This window comes from Lepus europaeus, chromosome 6 (genome assembly GCF_033115175.1).
Source record: "Lepus europaeus isolate LE1 chromosome 6, mLepTim1.pri, whole genome shotgun sequence".
NCBI lineage: Eukaryota > Metazoa > Chordata > Mammalia > Lagomorpha > Leporidae > Lepus > Lepus europaeus.
The window spans coordinates 103,265,603-103,287,394 of record NC_084832.1 but is presented as its reverse complement, the minus strand read 5'-3'; the positions used below and the strand labels follow the sequence as shown (position 1 = coordinate 103,287,394).

Below are 21,792 nucleotides of genomic sequence, written 5' to 3'. Positions count from 1 at the left end.
ACTTCCAAGTTTGTTCTTTGATCAAATGGCTGTATCAGGTGTTTCAATTAATCCAATTTTTTATAAATATTTATTTATTTAGAAAGAGTTACAGGGAGAGAGAGAGAGAGAGAGAGAGAGAGAGTCCTTTCATCAGCTGGTTCATTCCTCAGATGGCTGCAATGGCCAGAGCTGGGCTAGGCCAAAGCCAGGAGCCAGGAGCCAGGAGCCAGGAGCCAGGATCTTCACCCAGGTCTCTCACCTGGATGACCGAAGCCCAAAGAGTTGGCCCATCTTCCTCTGCTTTTCCCTGGCCATTATCAGGGAGCTGGATCAGAAGTGGAGCAGCCAGGGCACAAACTGGTGCCAATATGGGATGCTGGCATCACAGGCAGCAGCTTTACCTGCTAAGCCACATGCCAGTCACATCATTAGTCCAGTGTTAAATTACTGTTATCTTGTCATGATTGCATTCTCATGTAAAGAGGACATTTGTTTTCTCAGAAATGTAGAACTTTGTAAGAAACAGAAAATAGAGTTTAGAGGGAGTAATTACAGTTTGGCTTTCTAATCCCAAGTCTCATACTCATTCTATAACAGACTACCAAAAATGTAGATTTTGTAGGCAGTTCCTCTTAACACCATCCACTTGTTCAGCAAGTGCACTTGTAGGCATCACACCTTGTATGTGCTGCCATGACAACAATGGACAGCACAGATGTGGGACTCTTAATGGACATATGAGGACATATGAAATGTAAAAACATGTGCTCTGCACTCACCAGCTTCCATCCTGAGAACTGTCCAACCTCTCAGCAGCTATACAGATGGAAATCTAGACACAAAAGTAGCACCAACATCTCCTCCACTATCTCCATGGGGCAGCAAGATATAAATACACAGATCTGAGGCTACAGGAGGTTTCTCTAGAGCAGTGCTGTGAGCTACACTATGTGACCATGTTTCCCAGCTCCCACACTGTGTTAATGAGATGTTCTTCCCGACACCTGCACTCTGAGCCCAGTGTGGTTGGATAGAGAACCTAGCCCAGTGTGTGTGTCTTAGTCCATGTTCTTTGCTATACAAGAACACCAGAGACTGCATCACATGCAAGGACAAGATTGTGTTGACTTATGGTTCTGGAGGCTGGGAAGTTCAAGATCGGTGGCCACATCTGGTGAGGCTTCATGATGCTTCAACTCGTGGCAGGAAATGGAAGGACAAGCAGGCATGTGCATGTGTGGAAGACAGGACAGGAAAGCCAGACTTACTTTATAACAACCTGTTCTGCACTAACTAATCTGGTCCTGTGAGAGGGAGAACTCCCCCACGCGAGACAGTCATTCATCCATTCACGGGGGCTCCACCGCTTGATGCAAACACCTCCCACTAACAGCCAATTCCTGGCGCTGCCTCAGCAGGAGTTTTGGTGGAGACAAAACACAGCAGTGTGTCAGGATCTGTGGCTAGCAGTCTTCTTCTTCCACAATCAGCAGAAATTTAGGAGTGGAAATCCAAGCCCTCCTCAAATAAACCCACGCTCCCCAGAACAGCAAAAGCCTCTGGAGTGCTAACTTCATCAGGTTCTTGCATGCCTATCAAATGGGTGATTTTCTCACTGGACATGGGGAGAAACTGAGGCTGAGGATCCAGAAGGCCTTGTCAAGCTTTTGTGACTAGGAAGGATTTGAATCATGGACTACAAACAAAAATTAACGTTCAGTAAGAGTCTACTACATACACGCCACGTTATGATTGACCATTGTTATTTATGTACCTTATTTAATCCCCATAGTTTCCTTGGAAGGAAAACGGAATTACATTTTACTGTGGTGAATGCGAGGCTTAGAGAAGTGAAGACTTGCCTGCAATAACACATGGGGGCTAGGGCTGGCAGGTCAAGCCTCATCTGTCTGCTACTTTGTTCTAAGAGCTTTCTTGAAAACCAGGCCCTCCTGAATCCTCAGTTTGTGGGTGCTGTATGTGTTCAGTCAGGCATTATTTTAAACAAGGGCCAAAAATGAGCAATAATGCATGGTTAGGCATCTCAACCTCTTAACATTAATTCCTTTGTTTGTAAAATGAGGACAATAATAAGCTGCAGCTAGTGCTCAAGGCTTTAGTGTGGCTCTGTACACTGTAGGTGCTCCAGGGAGTGTCTCTCCCCGCTGCCTTTTCAACCATCATTATCACTTCCAACTCCCCATCCTGTCTTCTCAGCATAACTTCCTTCCTTTATTATTTGGCATTGACAAAGCTGATCCAAGTTTAGCAGCAAACATTCCTGAAACATCCAGACTCCACCCATGAAACTTTGCCTATCTGATTGAGCTATGCTGCTCTCGGTGTATGTGTGTGGGGGCGGTATTTCAGCTGACTGCCCACACATGATGACAAGTGGGGAACGCAAAGGTGATTCTAGATTGAGGATGATGCCAAGGGATGGAAATGGAGTCAACAGGCTTTATGACGTACATTGGGAGTTGGAGGCCAGAACACGCAGGGGACTACATGCAGTCGTTTGGAAGGGAGGTTGGGGGAGGCCGGAGGATAGGGAGGCCTTGTGAAGTGGATGGTTAAGGAAGCAAAGAATAAGCAAGGAACTTGTCAAACCAAGTGAAGCAGGGATGTGGCTGTTTCTACATAATCCATCTCCCCTGCTGTTCTCCACCTCACTCCCATGCCCATACAATTTATTAACAACTATCACCTCACTTGAATAACGATTTAATTAGCTAAGTAATAGGCAGGCAGAGAGTCACATACTTACAGAGCTTCTGTCCACCGGTTCACTCCCCAAAGGCCTGCAATGTGCAGGGCTGGCAGAAGGCTGAAGCCAGGAGCCCAGACCTCAAACTGGAGGTCAGCTACTGGAGCCAGCACCGCTGCATTCCAGGGTGCACATCAGCACAGCTGAGTCGGCAGAGAGCTTTGACTCGAACTAGGGCTCTCAGATCTGGGCATCCCAAGGAGGATCTAACCACTGCACCCTTATGGGTTTCATGAAACTCTAGTCAGAAAATTGAAAAAGCATCAATGAAATGAAAGTAAATTTCAATGTGAGATTTGAATATGTTCTGCAGAGTCTGGCTGGTGGTATCACAGTTACACAAATGAATTTCTTTTTAAACTCTAAAGTATATGAAAACGTGAGGCCTGGAAGGATGCTGAGGCAGATATTAGAAGTAAGATTTGTAGACCAAACTCAAGGAGAGGAATAACTTACCAACATTTCTTCTCAAAATTCAAACATGAGGGGCTGGAATTGTGGTACAATGGGACATTACAGCATCCCAGCTGCTCCACTTCTGATCCAACTTCTTGCTAATGTGCTTGGGAAGGCAGCAGTACCCAAGTACTGAGTCTGTGCCATCTACATGGGAGACCTATATGTAGTTCCTGGTTCCTGGCCCAGCCCTGGCTGTTGCAGCCATTTAGGGAGTGAACCGGCGCATGGAAGATCTCTCTCTCTCTCCCTCTCTCCATATTGTTCTGCCTTTAAAATAAACACATCTTAAAAAAAATTAAATGTGAATATTTTCACACACAACTGGTGGAATAAAAATGGGAACAACTTTTCCAGAAGGTGTTTAGTATTTGCCCATTTCTTTAAATGCACGTGCCCTTTGACCCCATAATTTTGTGTTTAACTTGGTTTCTAGCAAAACATGCAATAGTACAGGCCAATTATTTTTTGCACTAGCAAAATCCTGGAAAAAAAACCTTAAATGTTCAATAGCAAGGGGTTGCTTAAGTAACTTATGGGTGTACCCATGTGGATAATTATATGATGGTTTCTAAATCATGTTTTAGGAGTGGTTGTTGTGCTGCAGAGGGTTAAACCACCACTGGCTTTTGCCTAACCCAGCCCAGGCCTGCTGTGGGCATTTGGAGAGTGAACCAGCAGATGAAGAGCTGTTTTTGTCTGTTGCTTTGGCCAACAATGAATGAATTATGTTTTACATGAATACGTTTAAAGTGAAGAAATGCTAATTACTGACCAGGGAGAGCGGCAAGATGGCGGAATAGGAAGGGAGCACACTGATAGTCCGGGAAGAGACAGTTTAATAAAAGTGGAGATACTGCAGGTTCAAGGAAGAGTATGGGAAGAAACAGCAGAGGAAACTCTTCTGGAACTAGTGATTCATAGTGGACCTGCGTGGAGAGCGTGGGAGCCCAAGTTCGGGACACCAGCGGCAGACTCAACACACCAGCGCTGGAACGCAAGGTGAGCTGAACCTCAATAGCCCGAGACACCAGCAGGAAAGTGGAAAGAGGAGACTAGAGGGAACGAGGCTTGAAACTCCGTGGGGAAAAGTTCACCAGGCTAACTAGAAGAGAGAGAAGGAAAAAAAAAAGTGACCGATACGGACACGAGTTTCTCTCTCTCCGCTCACCCCCCAGAGGCGAGCAAGACAAAGAGCAGGTGCCATTTTGGTCATATGTCATAAGCAGGGCAACCTCAGGTCTGCTCCAGCCCTGAGCCTAGCAGAAAAACCTGTCTCTGGGGGGAGGGGTGAAATAACAGGAGATTAGGATCTAACTTGGCAACCCAGTGGGAGACTGCAGGAGAATTGGAGCCCACACTGAGGGCAGCAGAGATTCCCTGTGTGGTCCTTGGGAAAGAGCGTCTGATCACTGGCTCCTGTGGGTATATCATTCGCCTGCTAACTACTTCCAATTACATTCAGCTGTGTGGAATTACTTCCCTTTTGAATCAAAGAAAAAAAAAGAATGAAAGAGAGATTTACCACGCCTAACCTGGGAGTGTCACCTTTGACACACCCTCAACCCTGAGGAACCAAACAGAGCTCTCAGGCCACACTCACCTCAAGCCTCTAAGGCTCCACTGAAAGCAGACAGTACACTTAATATAGAGCCATAGTATAACAAGAAAAAACACCACAGTGAAGAAACCAAAAATCTCCAACATGCCAAACAACAAATGCAAAAAGGTAACAAGAACAAGGAAGACACTATGACGTCCCCAAATGAAAAAGACACCCCAATTCAAGATTATGAAGATGATGAGATCGAAGAAATGCAAGAAGCGGATCTCAAAAAATTGATAAGAACATTAAGAAGTTCTCAAAAACAAATTCTTGAACTATAGAAATCCTTAATGGACAAGATAGAAAATCTCTCTCGGAAAATGAAATATTAAGGAGGAATCAAAATGAAATGAAACAACTAGTGGAACAAGAAACGGTGATAGTGATGAGAAATCATAATGAAATGAAGAATTCAATAGATCAAATGACAAACACATTAGAGAGCCTTAAAAACAGAATGGGCGAAGCAGAAGAGAGAATATCAGACTTAGAAGACAGAGAACAGGAAAGGAAGCAGGCAAACCAAAGAAAAGAAGAGGAAATTAGAAATCTGAAAAATATTGTTGGGAATCTACAGGGTACTATTAAAAAACCTAACATTCGGTTTCTGGGAGTTCCTGAAGGCATGGAGAGGGAGAAAGGATTAGAAGGCCTTTTTAGTGAGATACTAGCAGAAAATTTCCCAGGTTTGGAGAAGGACAGAGGCATCTTAGTACAGGAAGCTTATAGAACCCCTAATAAACATGACCAAAAGAGATCCTCACCACAACATGTTGTAATCAAACTCACCACAGTGAAACATAAAGAAAAGATTCTAAAATGTGCAAGAGAGAAACGCCAGATTACTCTCAGAGGATCTCCAATTAGACTCACAGCAGACTTCTCATCAGAAACCCTACAAGCTAGAAGGGAATGGTGAGACATAGCCCAGGTACTAAGAGAGAAAAACTGCCAGCCCAGAATATTATATTCTGCAAAGCTCTCATTTGTGAATGAAGGTGAAATAAAGACTTTCCATAGCAAACAGAAATTGAAAGAATTTGTTGCCACTCGTCCAGCCCTGCAAAAGATGCTTAAAGATGTGTTACACACAGAAACACAGAAACATGGTCATCAATATGAAAGAAGGTAAAGGAAGGAAACCTCACAGCAAAAGATCACAGGAAGCTCAATTTCTCTTTGACATAGAATTAAAATCTGATTCTCTGTTAAAGCAATGTGTTAAAGTAATCTATTTTGTTCTCTTGATGTCTGTTAAATTCTAATTGTTCAAAAACAGCTGAAATTTTATTAAGAGCTATGGGTTATTTACATATGTGCTTATTTTCAAAGATTTGAATAATCACCTTGTAACAATGATCAGATTTGGTCTATGTTATGTCATGATTTTAAGGAATCTTATTTCAACCAGATATTTTGGATTTTGAGCCTTCTTGGCATTCTTGATAGGCATTCAAAAAATCAAAGTTTCAAACAATCTGGACTCCAAAATTTCCAGTAAATCTTGGACTTTGGTTTTTCCAGCTTGGGCCCAACTGAAAAAATCAAAGGACCTATGTCTCTCATCTTATAGAGACACCAACTAATCAGGCTATTTGGATTATATTAGAAGTACTGTCAAGATGTGACATGGTACTAAATTTTAAGTTTCTATAATGGAAAATGCTATTAATACAAATGTTTGAGAATTAAAAAGTCTAATGATCTTGTGTTACTAGACATGATAGTTATCTTAATGAGAAAGCCCCAGAGGCCTAAAGGGTTAAATACTTGTAAAATCCTACAGGTGCTTTCAAAAATACTGTGAAGTAAGCAAGTGCCTCTTGTTGGTTGATGAGTTTATAATTTTAAACGTGGCAACTTAAAGTCTTTTGTCATCCACAGTTATATATGATATGCTGCTCATAAAACTAAAGCATTGTTGGTTCTGTGTTTAGCTGTCCTCCTATAGGTTCCTATGGACTTTTTTCCAGCCACTTCTATTGTATTCAGTACTTTGGGATGGCTCTGTAAACAGATGAAGCCAATAATGTATTAACAGTACCAACTGAGAGACAGTATGGTTAACTGAGGTTACTAAAAACAAAAAGCAATTCAAATCAATTGGCAATCTACAAAAAGAGTTAAAGATTTTAAAAGCTATTATTAAAATTGCTATATTGGTCTATTATGTTATGTTATATGTGTGTTCATATTGTATGTCCACATAGGAAAATTTTATTAAGAGTTTTATTTTAATTGGCTTATAGATAAGATTGTCCATAAATTTAAGCTGCTAAAATTAATCAAAGATACATTTTAATTTATGTGACCTGAATCTCTGCATCATATGTTTTATACTTGTTGGTAGAAAAGAACTAAAAACATTTTATATGGTTGGGCTTAAGTTTACTGGTTAAACAAACTACACCATGTTAGATATTTAGAGGTGTTTCCAAATACATGATTCTTAAAATTTATAGAAGGCATTAGACCTTCTGGTAAATGTTTTCTTAAGTTGTTACCTAATGGTTGAAACGGTTTGCTAAGTATTCATGTAATATTGCTATTGTCAGCAAGCGATCTAGGACTTGCTCCCTCATTTCTCTATTCTAAGCACAACTTGTTCTTTCATTTCTCTATTCTCTTCAAGGTAGGAAACTAATTCTATTATAAAGGAATCTGTAGGATGCACAATTTAATCTTTAGACCTTATAAAAGAGATGGCTAACATTTTTCTGTAATAGCATAGCCAAAATAAGAACTTAAATAATAATCTCATAGCTAGATTTACTTCGCCATCAGTGAAGTAAACAGTAAGTAGAAAAAAACCTCCCTTTCAGACAAAGGGAAATAAAGTTTTAAAGTGAGAATATAATTTTCCTCATGGGCATTGTCTACCTTAGAAAAACTACTACAGAACATGCCTGTGACTATAGACTTGTAGTTCAGGCCACCGAAGATTAGAGATGGGACACGGGCACTCCCTTGACTTGCATCCTCTGGTCTGCTTTAACACAAACCAGGAGGAAAAGACAGCTAGGCATCAGAAGCAATGGGTGGCAGGCCTATTAATGGCTGATCTGTACAGTGATCTGCCCTCAAGGAGACCCAACAGGCCAGTCCACTGCAGTGGCTTTCAAAGTGGTAAGCCTGGGCTTCAGCAGAAGTCAACTTGTGAAGAGCCCTGGCAGCTCTGCCAAGAGTTGGATCACTGGAAATGGACCTGCCCTGGAGTCGAAGGATGCCCAGGTCAGAGCCACAGATCTTATTGGCTCTAAGCTGAAAAGCCCTTCACTCAGCCCAATTTCCAAAGTGACCACTGCAACTGAGGGGATGGCCAAGTAGGGTCAGCAACATTGCAGGCAGAACTGTAAATTTCTTGTTAGAGATGCCACTTGCCTTTACCTGGCCAGCTCTCCTCCCAGGCCAGCCAAGTAATGAAAGTCAACAGAGTGCCTTCCCCTAGAAGGTTCACACCTCCCTTAGGATGTACCCCATGTGAAGAGATAGATAGGTCTGGGGCTCTTAACTTACAAGGCCTAAAGCCCAACAGATTATTATCAAGCCCCTTCTGTCAGGTTCTATTTGCCTCTCAATCAGAAAACTTCATTGTAGCTTAGACAGCACCTTTCTTAGCTCCTCTAATAACCATTCTGTCCTTTGTTCTAGACCCTGTCTAGCTCACTTGAGCCTCATTCCTTTGTAATCATAACCTCTACTCTACCTCCAATGGCTCTACTCCCAACCTGTGTGTACTGATGATCCTCTTCCCCACTTAATGCTGTATAATTGTTCAGACCTGGTTAATGCCACTCTTAGGATCATTGGTTACTATCCTCACCCTGTCTTTTATGACCTTGTCTAAATATGATCAGAGTCGGCGAACTTGGAAGGCTTCCATAGCCTTGGCAACTCATGACGACAGCCTAGGGTGGTTACTGGTGCCATAAACTAGAGTGTCAATTTGTTGGGTCAACAACAGGAGTCACTGTGCACTTGCTCCTCATGTGGGATCTCTGTCCTTAACGTGCTGTACATTTGGATTTAATGCTATAACTAGTACTCAAACAGTATATTTCACTTTGTGTTTGTATGTGGGTGCAAACTGCTGAAATCTTTACTTAATGTATACTAAATTGATCTTCTGTATATAAAAAGAATTGAAAATGAATCTTGATGTGATTGGAAGAGGAGAGGGAGCGGGAGAGGGGAGGGTTGCAGGTGGGAGGGAAGTTATGGGAGGGGGAAACCATTGTAATCCATAAGCTGTACATTGGAAATTTATGTTCATTAAATAAAAGTTTAAAAATAAATAAATAAATAAATACAACACCAGAATAAAACACACACACACACACACAAAGAAATGCTTATTACTTATTAGAAAAGAATAAAGTGGGGCCAGCACTGTGGCCCAGCTGGTTAGGGTCCTGGCCGGCAGTGCTGGTATCCCATATGGGAGCAGGTTTGATTTTTGGCTGCTCCACTTCTGATCCAGTTCTCTGCTGATGGCCTAGGAGAGCAATCAAAGATGGCCCAAGTGCTTACGCCACTGTACCCGCATGGAAGACCTGGAAAAAGGTCCTGGCTCCTGGCTTCAGCCTGGCCAAGCTCCAGCTGATGTGGCCATTTGGAGATTGAACTTGTAGATGGAAGACCTCTCTGTTTCTACCTGTCTCTATAACTCTACCACTAAAATAAATAAAATAAATCTGAAAAAAAAAGAATAAAGAGGAAGCACTGTGTAATGATACCAGCTTTGCTAGTAAACATATTTATCAAAAAATTACTTTAGAATATAAACCAAATTTTATAGATAGATGTGTAAAAAAATTTAAAAACACATTTACCTGAAATAAGCATTAATCAAAAAAAGAATAATTTTTTTTTAAAATAGTAACATATAATAGAACCTTTCTAACAGAGAGGGAATTATTTCAACTAAGAGCTAGAGAAATGAGTCCTGCCCCTTGTTGTATAAAAACACAAACGTTTTGCCCATGCCTTTGTCTGGTGGTTTGTTTTATATCTGTTATTTTTTTTTTTGTTAATGATATTCGTCTTTTTTCCACAACCATGTGTTGCTCTGTCTTTTCAGTCCGTGAATTTTGGTTTTGAGTGGTATTTTGTAAAAATGCTAAATGGTTGATTAGTTGAAATGGAGGAAGACACAGCGCATGACCATCTTACCTTTCCTGTAAACAACAGCTTTCATCATACAGTTTCCTCTTATCACTTCCCCGGGGGGGGGGGGTGCAGAACATTTTGAGTCAAAGTATCCTCACTCAGAGGTAATTCGCTTCTCGTCGTAGAGCCCCTAAGGGATTTTGGATTGGAGTGGACAGCTTCTCCCTCATATTGGGGTCCGTTTCTTCCACCTGCATCACTGCACGGCATGGATCCAGGTAACACTTGCATTTATTTGCTTTATTTTATATACCCAGGATCTTACCACCTGGGTATTCTATTAATTCTACTTATTCTAGGAATATGGCACTGAACTACAAATGATGTGGCCTGAGAAGGAGCGTGGTAGGAAAGCATTCCCTCACATTGCATTAGAATTGCACAGACTCTGCAGCATATCGGAATTGTAGTTCAGTGTCCAGGATGAGTTATCTTCTCCTTCTCAATATGCTATGAGTTTTGCTTTGTGTTATGAACATAAAGAGGAGTGATTTGAGGAGTTACTTTTCCTTGGAGCTAATGGTTTACATATCATCCATCCATATTGAAAGATTCTGTAGCAGAAATGTTCCTATTTCCTAGTAGGAAGTTAGAGAAAATGTAAATAAGCATAGAAAATTTTGTAATTAAAAATTATAAAAGGCTATAGTTACATGTGCAGTTTTTTTTACATATTTCCTGCTTCTTTGTTATAATCTCTCTGACATGAAAGTAAGAAGCAAAGTGCATTTCAAATTTTATTATTTAATAATTTCTTTCTACATTGATATTTATTGCTAGGTTAATCCTTAAAAGACATTAACTAAAGATTACCTATAAGAAATTTTATTCTCACAAAAGCTTTGATGGCAACATGATATCCAGGAACCTAAGAGATTTTTATTCAGCTTTTCTTGTACAAGACACTGGACTCTGAAATGTTAACCAGCTTGTGATATTCCCCCTCAGATAATCATTTATAGCCAGTGTTTGAGATATACTTTGGGAAGCACTCTGTTAGAGTGTTTGAAAAGAATGCTAGAGCTTTAAAAGCACTTATATGCATATCAAAATATGTATTTTTTAAACCAAGGCATTTATACTCTTTCAGAATGCAGAATTATTGTTGTTAGAATCAACCATTCAAACTTGTTTCAGAGCTTTGAGATGGTACTCATTTGTCATAATATTTTCATACATATGTTGAACATTTTGAGTGAAATTGAATAAATAGGACAATAATCTGCTGGCAATCTTTTCCTTCCATTTATATTTTCTGATAACCATGGCAATGACCACTAGGATTACAAATGAGTTTAATGGAAATGTTAACAGGATTTCCACTTCTTATATAAATCAGACTGTCTGTGTGCTTGCAGGAGTAGATAAACCTGTGTACAGGGAGACTCACAGACGCACACACAATTAGCTCTCACCATCAACCTCGGGACTGTTCCTTCAAGCTGCCATTTTGATTTTTCTTTAGAAGCCATCGTGTAGCAAAGTGTTGATGCCAGATGTGTTTCTCTTCTTTTAGAGATGAGCGATCAGGAGGTGACTTATTCAGCTTTGAAGTTTCCTCAGTCTTCTTCAGAGTCGCAGAATAGACTAAGACCTGATGGCACTCGAAGGAGTGGAAAAACTGATGAGAAAGGTATATATAGAAATAGTTTTAAAACAATTTATTCATTTATTTATTTGAAAGGTAGAGTGGCAGAGAGGGAGAGACAAAGAGAGAACCACTGGTTCATTACAAATGGGCACATCAGCCGTGGCTGGGATAGGAGAAGCCAGGAGCTTAGGGCTCCCTCTGGGTCTCCCACATGGGTGGCAGACACCAAAATACTTGCGTGATCTTCTGCTGCTTTCTCAGGCGCGTGAACAGGGAGCTGGGTAAGAGGTGGAGCAGCTGAGACATGCATGGGTATTGTGATATGGGAGGCCTGCATTGCAACCGGCTGCTTAACCCACTGCATCACAATGCCAACCCCAATGTATATATTTTAGGCCTCTAAATTCACCTGTCTTTTATGGATTGCCAAACTTGAGCTTAGAAAAAGTTCATATAGATACTTCTGATTGTCAAGTGGTTATAAGAAACTATTACGAGGCAGAATAGTAGAACAGAAAACTGGAAAGAACAGTTGGCAGAATGGAGAAATTAATGAATCCTCTGAGGAGCTAATAGACTGGTTTTGTTCAAGTCTGGTCAATAATGATTTGTGAAGCCTTTAAAAGTAAAACACAGAAAAGTGTATGAAGAAACATAGCATATCTTAGAGAATGTTTACAAAATGAAAAACATGTGTTAAAAACAAATTTATTCAGACAACACAGTTTAGGTGCCATAAGAATATATATCTGACCTTAAAGGCCATGAAGAAGGAAAAAAATCTTCATATCAATGGAACATTCTAATTTTTCTATTCTCTCTGTACCTCAAATATTGTCACAATTTAAATTCTAAGCTGAAAATAACTTTTATGATTTTAGTTTGGTGATCATCAATGATACAATTTTTCCAATATGGGGACATCAAAAGTAAAAGGATAAATATGGTATTGTCTACAGGAAAACAGGATTGATGGTGAAGGAGAAAAGTGGATTTCTAGAAACTCCTGTTATGATGGCTTGCGATCCCTTTTGCAACCCAGAACTCAAGACCATTGCCTGCTTTTTTCTTTCCATGATTAGCTGTGATCACAGAAAGGACACATGTCATTGTGGACTCCCCTGTGCGTCTTATGTCAGGTGTCCTTGGTGCTTTATTAGGGGCCTGCTTTTGAAACCCTGAAGAATTATGCCTATGCATGGGGATTTCTATGATGAGTATATCAGCTGGAAATTTTTCTTTTTGAGATTTATTTATTTTATTTGAAAGTCAGCTTTACATGGCGGGGGGGGGGAGAGGAGAGAGAGAGAGAGAGAGAGAGAGAGAGAGAGAGAGAGAATCTTGCAAATGCTGATTTCTCCTCAGATAGCTGCAATAGCTCGAGCTGGGTCAGGCCAAAGCTGGGAGCCAGAAGCTTCTTCCATGTCTCCCATATCAGCCAGAAATCTTAAACTTTAAAACTGTGTTGATAGGTTAAAATTTTAAATCACTTGGTAGATATAGCCTTGTAAAATTTTTAAAGATCTTCCCTTTGCTTCAAACAGTGTCCTTGTTGGAGGTAAGTGGTAACCAGGCTCTCTCTCTTTTTTCTTTTAAGAGTTCTCAGTGCCCAGGCATCTCATTGCAGTGATTCTTGGAACCCTCTGTTTACTTCTCTCAGTGGCAGTCGTAGTGTTGGTGACAAAGAGTGAGTACTGGAAGTCCATCTTTCTAGTCTGAGGAACTGCAGTAACCATGCTTTGTGCAGATACTAACAGTGTTGTTCCCTGTTGAAACTCTGGGGACCTCCCAGATGGTTCTGGACTTTGTTGGTGAGTTTTTCAGGAACATATCACCCTGTGGTGTTCATTTTGCTTACCTAGTTCACTGGCTCTGAAGCTGTGATGAGCTGTCTCATTCTGCATAATGCATGGGAACATTCCTTTTGGAAGGTTATTGTGTAGGATTCTGCCATTGAGTTGAGATCATTGTCAGTCTGAGATAAATACTTTGGCCGTCTATTTATTTATTTATTTTTATTTTTTATTTTTTTTTTATTTATTTTTTAACTTTTATTTAATGAATATAAATTTCCAGTGTACAGCTTATGGATTACAATGGCTTCCCCCCCCCATAACTTCCCTCCCACCCACAACCCTCCCCCCTCCCGCTCCCTCTCCCCTTCCATTTGCATCAAGATTCATTTTCAATTCTCTTTATATACAGAAGATCAATTTAGTATAAAGATTTCAACAGTTTGCACCCACATAGAAACACAAAGTGAAACATACTGTTTGAGTTCTAGTTATAGCATTAAATCAAAATGTACAGCACATTAAGGACAGAGATCCCACATGAGGAGCAAGTGCACAGTGGCTCCTGTTGTTCACCCAACAAATTGACACTCTAGTTTATGGCGCCAGTAACCATCTTAGACTGTCGTCATGAGTTGCCAAGGCTATGGAAGCCTTCCAAGTTTGCCGACTCTGATCATATTTAGACAAGGTCATAAAAGACAGAGTGAGGATAGTAACCAATGATCCTAAGAGTGGAATTTACCAGGTTTGAACAATTATACAGCATTAAGTGGGGAAGAGGACCATCAGTACACACATGTTGGGAGTAGAGCCATTGGTGGTAGAGTAGAGGTTATGATTACAAAGGAATGAGGCCCAAGTGCACTAGACAGGGCCTAGAACAAAGGACAGAGTCATTATTAGAGGAGCTAAGAAAGGTGCTGTCTAAGCTACAATTAAGTTTTCTGATTGAGAGGCAAATAGAACCTGACAGAAGGGGCTTGATAATAATCTGGTGGGCTTTAGGCCTTGTAAATTCAGAGGCCCAGACCTATCTATCTCTTCACATGGGGTATAAGTATATAATAAGGAAACAGTAAGAAGAATTAATACGTACATAGAAGAGGACCTGGAATGTCAGCTTTTTTCTTGTCTTTTTCTTTTTTTCCTTAGGGAAAACCATGGATATACTACATTTGTATGAAATCACTTATTTTCAGATATTTCATCTATTCCACTAATAATTGTGTTTTATCTTCATGTTTTTAAGTTCAGGCTAAAACTATTTTTTTTTAATTGGGGGGTGGTGAGAGAGAGAGAGAAAGAGAGAGAGAGAGAGAGAGAGAGAGAGAGAGAGAGAGAAAGTCCCATCTGGCAGTTCACTCTCAAATACCTGCAGCTGGGAGCCAGGAACTCAGCCTAGGTTTCCCACATGGTGGCAGAAACTCAACTTCTTGAGTCATCGCAGCCTCTCCCAGGAGCTGGAGCCAGGAGCCAGCTCTTGGGCACTCTACTGTACCCGGGTACTCAGTTGTGGAACTTGGGCATCTGTCCACAAACATCTGCCTGCTCGGTTAGGTTTTTATGTTCAGAAGATGTATCATTAAATGTTAACTAACTGAATTTTGATTTGCTACTTATTTGTAAATGATGTGCTATTAAAATCAGCTAAACTGTAAGGTATGCTGTTAGCCATCAGGTATTTTATTTATGCTACCCTAGGTCACTATTAGTGAGAAATTTGATGTTTCCATTTCTGTGGTCAGTTCACTGAGGTGTTACTTTCTAAGTGCCAAATTACTGAAATAATCATATGAGTTGGTTGCTAAAGTGACACTTTTTCTGTTGTCTCTAACTTCACAGTTGGACCTCATGATTATATTTTTATGATATCTGTGCTGCACATTTTAGTTTTACAGCTTATTCAAGAAAAGCATCAACAGCAGGAAATTCTAGGAAACCTCACACAAATGTACCACGTCGTGCAAAATGATGACTGCTTAAAGAAGCAGCTCTTGGCAAATAAGTCTTTAGAATATGACGCTCTCAAAAATAAAACCCTTCTAATGGAAAATGCACTGAAGTCACCCTTTTTAAAACAGAATCGATGCAATGCAAAAAAAGATACCTTCCAGAAATCTCTGCACAATCCAGGTATGGAAGAAATCTGGAAGGATTCACTGTATCCTCTTGTGTCATTTCTTCCCCTCTAGAAGTTTTGATGTCTAATAAGCAGACTTATGCCTAGTGATCTATGGCTCTACTGAACAGCTTAGAATTTGTGCCTTTCAGATGTGTGGGGTTGGAATCCCTGGAACCACATTTGCATGCATAGAGTCCTGTGGTTGCCCAGACTCCATGGCAGTCTTTGCCTCCTCTCTATTCCCAGATGGTGAAACAGTATGCCAGACCCCTCGGAACTCAGCTGATCTGGCCTGTGAGACTTAGGGTGTGGCTCACATAAAATGCGGAGGCTTTCAGTAAAAGCATTACCTATGACAGGCACAATAGTTTTATTTGAATGCTGTCATAGAGATATGCTGTGTGTGTGTGTGGTGTGTGTGTGTGTGTATGTTGGTGTGTCTGCCTTGACTTCAGATATTTGTTCTATTTGTCACCACCAATACCAGTGTAATTTTAAAAATTCATGGAAAATGCACGTTATTAAACAACTCTGCAAGGATTTCCAAAAAATTGACACCAATAATAATCTTATATTTTTGTGAACATTTTTTTTCATTTTTATTAACTTTTGAAAGCACCCTAATAATATACTCCCTAAAATATATTTGCAAGATTTGTAATAGTGCTGACATTTGTACAAAAGACCCAAGAGATAAAAATATTAAATCTCATGCAGTAAGTACTAAAATCTTGCCTAATGATGGAATGAATTGTCCAGACTTATAAACAACCAGTAAATATTCATATATTTAAAATAACTTTTGTATATTTAATTGTATTACTTAGTAGAAATTTAGTTTCTATTTATAAGTTTTTGCACTATAAATGTAAATATATAAAGGTAAAAGAAAAGTTTCCTACATATGTATTTTAAAGATTTTATATTAAAGGTTATTTCTTTGAAATTAGAGCTACAGAGAGGCTGAGGCAGAGAGAGAGAGGAAAGGTCTTTCATCTGCTGCTTCACTCTTCAGATTGCCACAATGGCCAGAGCTGTGGCCAATCTGAAGCCAGGAGCCTTTGAGCTTAATCCGGATCTCCCACATGAGTGCAGGGGCGCAAGCACTTGGGCCATCTTCTGCTGTTTTTCCCAGGCCATTGCAGAGAGCTGTATCGGAAGTGGAGCACCTGGGACTTGAACTTGAACCCATATGGGATGCTGGCACGGCAGAGGGTGTTTTACCCACTACAACAGTTCGCCGACTGCTTTAAAAATTTTTTTTAATTTATGTATTTGAGAGGTAGAGCCAGAGAGAGAGAGAGACAGAGAGACAGAGAGAAAGGTCTTCCATCCACTGGTTCACCCCCGGAATGGCCACATGGCCGGAAACATGCTGAGCCGAAGCCAGAAGCCAGGAGCTTCTTCTGGTTCTCCCATGTGGGTACAGGGGCTCAAAGCACATGAGTCATTGTCACTGCTTTCTCAGGCCATAAGCAGAGAGTTGGATTTGAAGAGGAGCATCCGGGACATGAACAGGAGCCCATATGGGGTACCAGGGCCTCAGGTGGAGGCTTAGCCTACAACACCACAATGCCAGTCACCAAAATATATTTTTAATTTAGAAAGCATCCTAAAATATGTTTTAAAAACTTAATTATTTTTATTATTTTTAAGCATCCTAGAACATTTTTTTAAAACTTAGACTATTTTTATTATTTTAAAACAGCTTTATTGTGGTATTATTAGCCTCCAAAACTGCATAGATTAAATATACATGATTTGATGAGATGGACACAGGCATCCAACCATGAATCAATCTCCACAGTAAGGGTAATAGACTTCTATATCACCTCCCAAGATGTCCTTATGTTGTTCACTTGTGTAAGAACATTGACTGTGAGATCTTTAAATTTTAAGTGTACGATACAGCGTCGCTCACTGTGGGCACTACGTTGTACAGCAGATTTCTGGAACTTATTCCTCACACATAACTGAAAGATTACTCTCAGAGAACAAAATTTTCCATTTCCCTGCCCTCCAGCTCTGGGCAACCACCATTCTATTCTGTCTTCCCACAGGTTTGGCCACTGTACATACCTCAGAGAAGTGGAATCATGAGGAGTTAGCTCCCATGTATTGGTGTCTCCCTACACTGTTAGACTCTTGTCTTTTCAGACTATATCCTCACAACCTAATGCAGTAGTAATACTTTAAGCATTTTAAAAGAATTATTGTATTTAAAAAAGTTTTGATCAGAACATACTACTTGGACATATTATGGGTCTCATGTAATATTTTAACACATAAACAGGGCACAAACCAATCACATCTAGCCTTTTTGTTTTCCTGTCCTTTCTTTGTGTTTGGAGCCTACAAGCTCCCCTCTTCCAGTTCTTTATACAGTGATGATTTACCTGGTGGAGTCTGGTCACCCTGCTGACCGATGGAACACTAAAACTTGTTACTGCACCTGTGTGTGTTTTGGGACTTGGCTAACCTCTCTCTACACATTGCCAACCTGCACTCTCAACCTTAACCAGCCACTAGTAATTATTATAGATAGATTTGAGCCTTTGTGTCAGTTATGGGTGGCTGATAAACATATTGTCCTCATTCACAGATGACCAGATAATAAGAAGTTTAATGACTGACCTTACATGTTGTAGGTAAAGTCCATGAAGACTACTGGTCCTGTTATGGAGTACACTGCTATTATTTTGTTCTGCAAAATAAAAGCTGGACAGAATGTGAACAAACTTGCCAAAGTTATGGTTCCTCCCTTTTGAAGATTGACGATGAACATGAACTGGTATCACCGACTCCTCCATGTACTCTCACTCTCATGAACTGTGTCTCTCACCCTTGACCCAAGATGCTGAGAAGGGGAGGGTGGTCCAGAAAGAGGGATCTTCAGCTATTCTTTCTATTGTGTGGGGAAGATTGTAGAGTTCAGAATCTCCCTGGAAACTCTGTCTGCTTATAAGCATATGATCCTGCTACTCATTAAGTGTTCAAATCACATGATCTATTATGGCAATTATTATGAAGGGTGAAGTTTGTAATCCTCTCTCTCTCCAAGGAGTCTGCAGTAGTGCCACTTACAAGAAAATATGCCTTTCCTTGGAGGAAGTACTTATCTGAACCTTTAGTAATCTGTGCCCTAGAACCACAGTTATTTTTTCCCTATGTGGGTTGGCAAGCTGTGGGGGTACAGTGTAATCTGGGAGTTACTACCAGGAATTCAGCATTCAGACTGCCTGGAATCCAACCCAACTCTGCCACTTGATGCTGGGTGACCTTCAGTAAATTTCTTAACCTCTCTGAGCCTATCTACAAAATGGAGATGATAATGAGCACCATGAAAGTGACAACACCTCACAGTGATTGGAGAGCATCTGTAGGTCACATGTACTTGGTCAATAACCTTATAATAGCAAGATGCATATGTTAAAAAAAGAATTGTAGAAAGAGCAAATACAGTGACAACAATATTGAGGTTGTCTTTTTAATTTATTACTAAGAAAATGTATCCAAATGCTCAAAGTGTGTTTTTACAGAGAAATGTTTGCCAACAAAAGCCCAAAACCTCTATTTCTTACTTAGGAAAACAATGTAAAAATTATATGCATGTATAATAAATGTTTAAAATCCCAATATAACAAAATTGGTGATATAAACTCATGAAATAACTTTCTGTGTTTGATCCAGGAAAATGTAAATTCAAATCTATATTTTAAATGGCAGACATTTAATAAGACTTTATGTAATTTGTCACTTTGATGTAGTTCCTTTTTTTTTTTTTTAAAGATTTGTTTATTTATTTGAGAGGCAGAGTTACAGACAGAGACAGGGAGAGACAGAGAGAGAGGTCTTCTATCAACTGGTTCACTTCTCATATGAATGTAACGGCAGGAGCAGCACGGATCTGAAGCCAGGAGCCAGGATCTTCTTCAGGGTCTCCCATGTGGGTGCAGGGGCCCAAGGACTTGGGCCATCTTCTTCTGCTTTCTTAGGCCATAGCAGAGAGCTGGATCGGAAGTGGAGCAGCCGGGACTAGAACAGGGGCCCATTTGGGATGCCGGCGCTTCATGGCAGCGCTTTAATCTTGTATGCCACAGCACCGGCCCGGTTATAGTACATTTTAGATATTTTTAATATTCCCAAACACTTACTCCCTCCCTTTTATCTCTTCAACTACTTACCTAAAAGCAGGACTTTCTTCTGTGAGTCTGAAAACTGCAATGCACACCCCCTACACAATCAATTTTTATTTTAAGAAATTTGATTTGAAGACTTCTTTCATTTAAGATCATGCAGTGCTACCTTCTTTACACCATGATATATTCTTTTGGAGCATGAGTTTGAATAGTTTTCTGAAGTGTCATACATTATTTAACCAATTTCTTATTTGTAGATATTTTAATTTAAAAAATTTCCATGCTTTAAATAATTCATGAGACTGGCAGATGATTTTAACGTATATAAGTAATCTACTATGGAAATGTACTTTGGAAAATGAAAATATAGGTTTTGAAGAATGAGAGATTTTTCTAGGAAGCAGGGATGAAGGGTGGTCTGGAGAAAGGCAGAGTACTGGCTGTGGATACAGCCTTTTTCCCTCTACCTGTCTGTCTTCTCACTCTTCCAACAGATGGGAACTTATTCCCATGATGTATTTTGTTTCCTTTATAGGCATTTGTTCAATTTCATATTCATGAAAATATTTATTGGATTGGATTGTCATTTAATGAAGTGGAATGGAAATGGAAATGGATTGATGATGGCACATCACCTGGAATGTAAGTTTCTGGAATGTATTCAGACTCTAACACTGGTGTGGGAGTTGGAAGGATTGTGTCTAACAAGTCATCGCTCATCTCACGCAGTTTTTTTTGCAGTAGTGTCCATTAGTAAGAAAAGAAGAATTAGGAAGAAAGTATTTTAGCAAGTGGGGTTAACAGAGAAGTGTTATATAGCATTGTTAATGATAAAAGTATACATGCAGTATGAGTTCTAGAAATTCAGTTCTACTTCTAATTTAATTTAAAAATTAAAAAATAAAATATTGTGAAGTAATTTTTTCTGCTGACCAAACGTTGCCAGTGTGGAATAAACTGGGAGATTATAGGTAAATGTGTTTAATGGGCTAAGAATAAAGAAAAGCTTTTGATGTTGAAGTTATGAAGATCATTTATATTTATCAGGAATTTAAAAAATAGAATTTAAAACATTCATGAAGATGTCATTGGAAACTTCGGATTTAAACAGTTGACCTTTATATTTTTTGTTCTACAGGAACTTTAGAATGATGAGTTTGCCTTCTGGGAGAGGAAAATGTGCATTTTTGACCTCAACAAGAATAGAATATGACGATTGCTCTAAAACCTACAGTTGTATCTGTAAAAAGAGAATTAATTGTAATTTCTCTACTACAATATGCACTTAGAAGAATAGGTAACATTGGAAATGCTGCCCTGCTTTTGTGTCCTGTGATAATTTGGGGTTACTGCTGACACCTGTTTCTGACTGCAGGGCTCAGTGCAGTGTGGACACAGGAGCTGGAAGAGGAAGCAAATCTTCTCCTGAGCCCTGATTAGGAGGCCAGACGCCATCTTCTTCCTGTGGGGAGTGGAAGCTTTGTCTTGGGGAGCAGTTGCTCCTCCATGTGGTTCTGAGGGATCATTCTTCCCTCTTCCCTGAACCACCCGGGACCTGTTAGAGCATCTTAATGCGGCCTGGATCTTTCCTTACCAATAGGATAAAACATGTCAATGTTATCAGACTGTGGAAGTACAATTAAGAACTAGAATATAGTTACATTTTTACTACCTAGAAGCATACCTCATCTTTAAAAGTTATTTTGTTGCAGAATTTAAATTCAAATGTACTGAATAGTTTAAAGATTGTTACAAGACAGGCCCATGTAACTTTTACCCACAGTTATCAATTGTTTGTATTTTGCTGTGTTTTCCTCTGTTTCTCCTTCACTCTTGCTCTCATTGTCGATCCACCTGAAAATAAATTGAAGATGTGTCCTGGTTTCTGAATATTTTCTAAGAAAAGGACTTTGTCTTATATAACCATGCTACAATTATCAAAATCAGGAAATTTAGCAATGACACAGCCTTATGATCTAATCTATAAACCACATTCAAGTTTGTCCATTGGCCTAATAATATCATACATGCCTAATAATGTAATACAATGCATTTAATCATCATATTGATGGCATGTCCTTTAATCTGGAATAGCTGTTTGAATTTTCTTTGTCTTTCCTGACCTTGACATTAAAAAAAGTCAACCTTATTGAGTTAGACTATC

The 21,792-nt window shown here is 39.7% G+C and overlaps 1 protein-coding gene across 1 annotated transcript; it reads left to right on the top strand.

Annotated features, from left to right (window-relative positions):
* Positions 1 to 10,091: 10,091 nt before the first annotated feature.
* On the top strand, positions 10,092 to 21,253 carry LOC133762489 (killer cell lectin-like receptor 2). The gene is made up of 7 exons (XM_062195487.1): positions 10,092 to 10,198; positions 11,497 to 11,613; positions 13,169 to 13,258; positions 15,258 to 15,500; positions 18,138 to 18,280; positions 20,164 to 20,270; positions 20,767 to 21,253. The coding sequence occupies exons 1-7, from the start codon at positions 10,189 to 10,191 to the stop codon at positions 20,915 to 20,917; spliced, it is 861 nt and encodes a 286-aa protein (XP_062051471.1). The 5' UTR covers positions 10,092 to 10,188; the 3' UTR covers positions 20,918 to 21,253.
* Positions 21,254 to 21,792: the final 539 nt, after the last annotated feature.

Excerpts from the sequence above, each read along its gene's own strand:
- LOC133762489 (XM_062195487.1), top strand. Across the intron at positions 15,501-18,137 it reads GAAATCTCTGCACAATCCAG|GTAAAGTCCATGAAGACTAC; the intron begins GTATGGAAGAAA and ends TACATGTTGTAG. Across the intron at positions 20,271-20,766 it reads GATGGCACATCACCTGGAAT|GAACTTTAGAATGATGAGTT; the intron begins GTAAGTTTCTGG and ends TTTGTTCTACAG.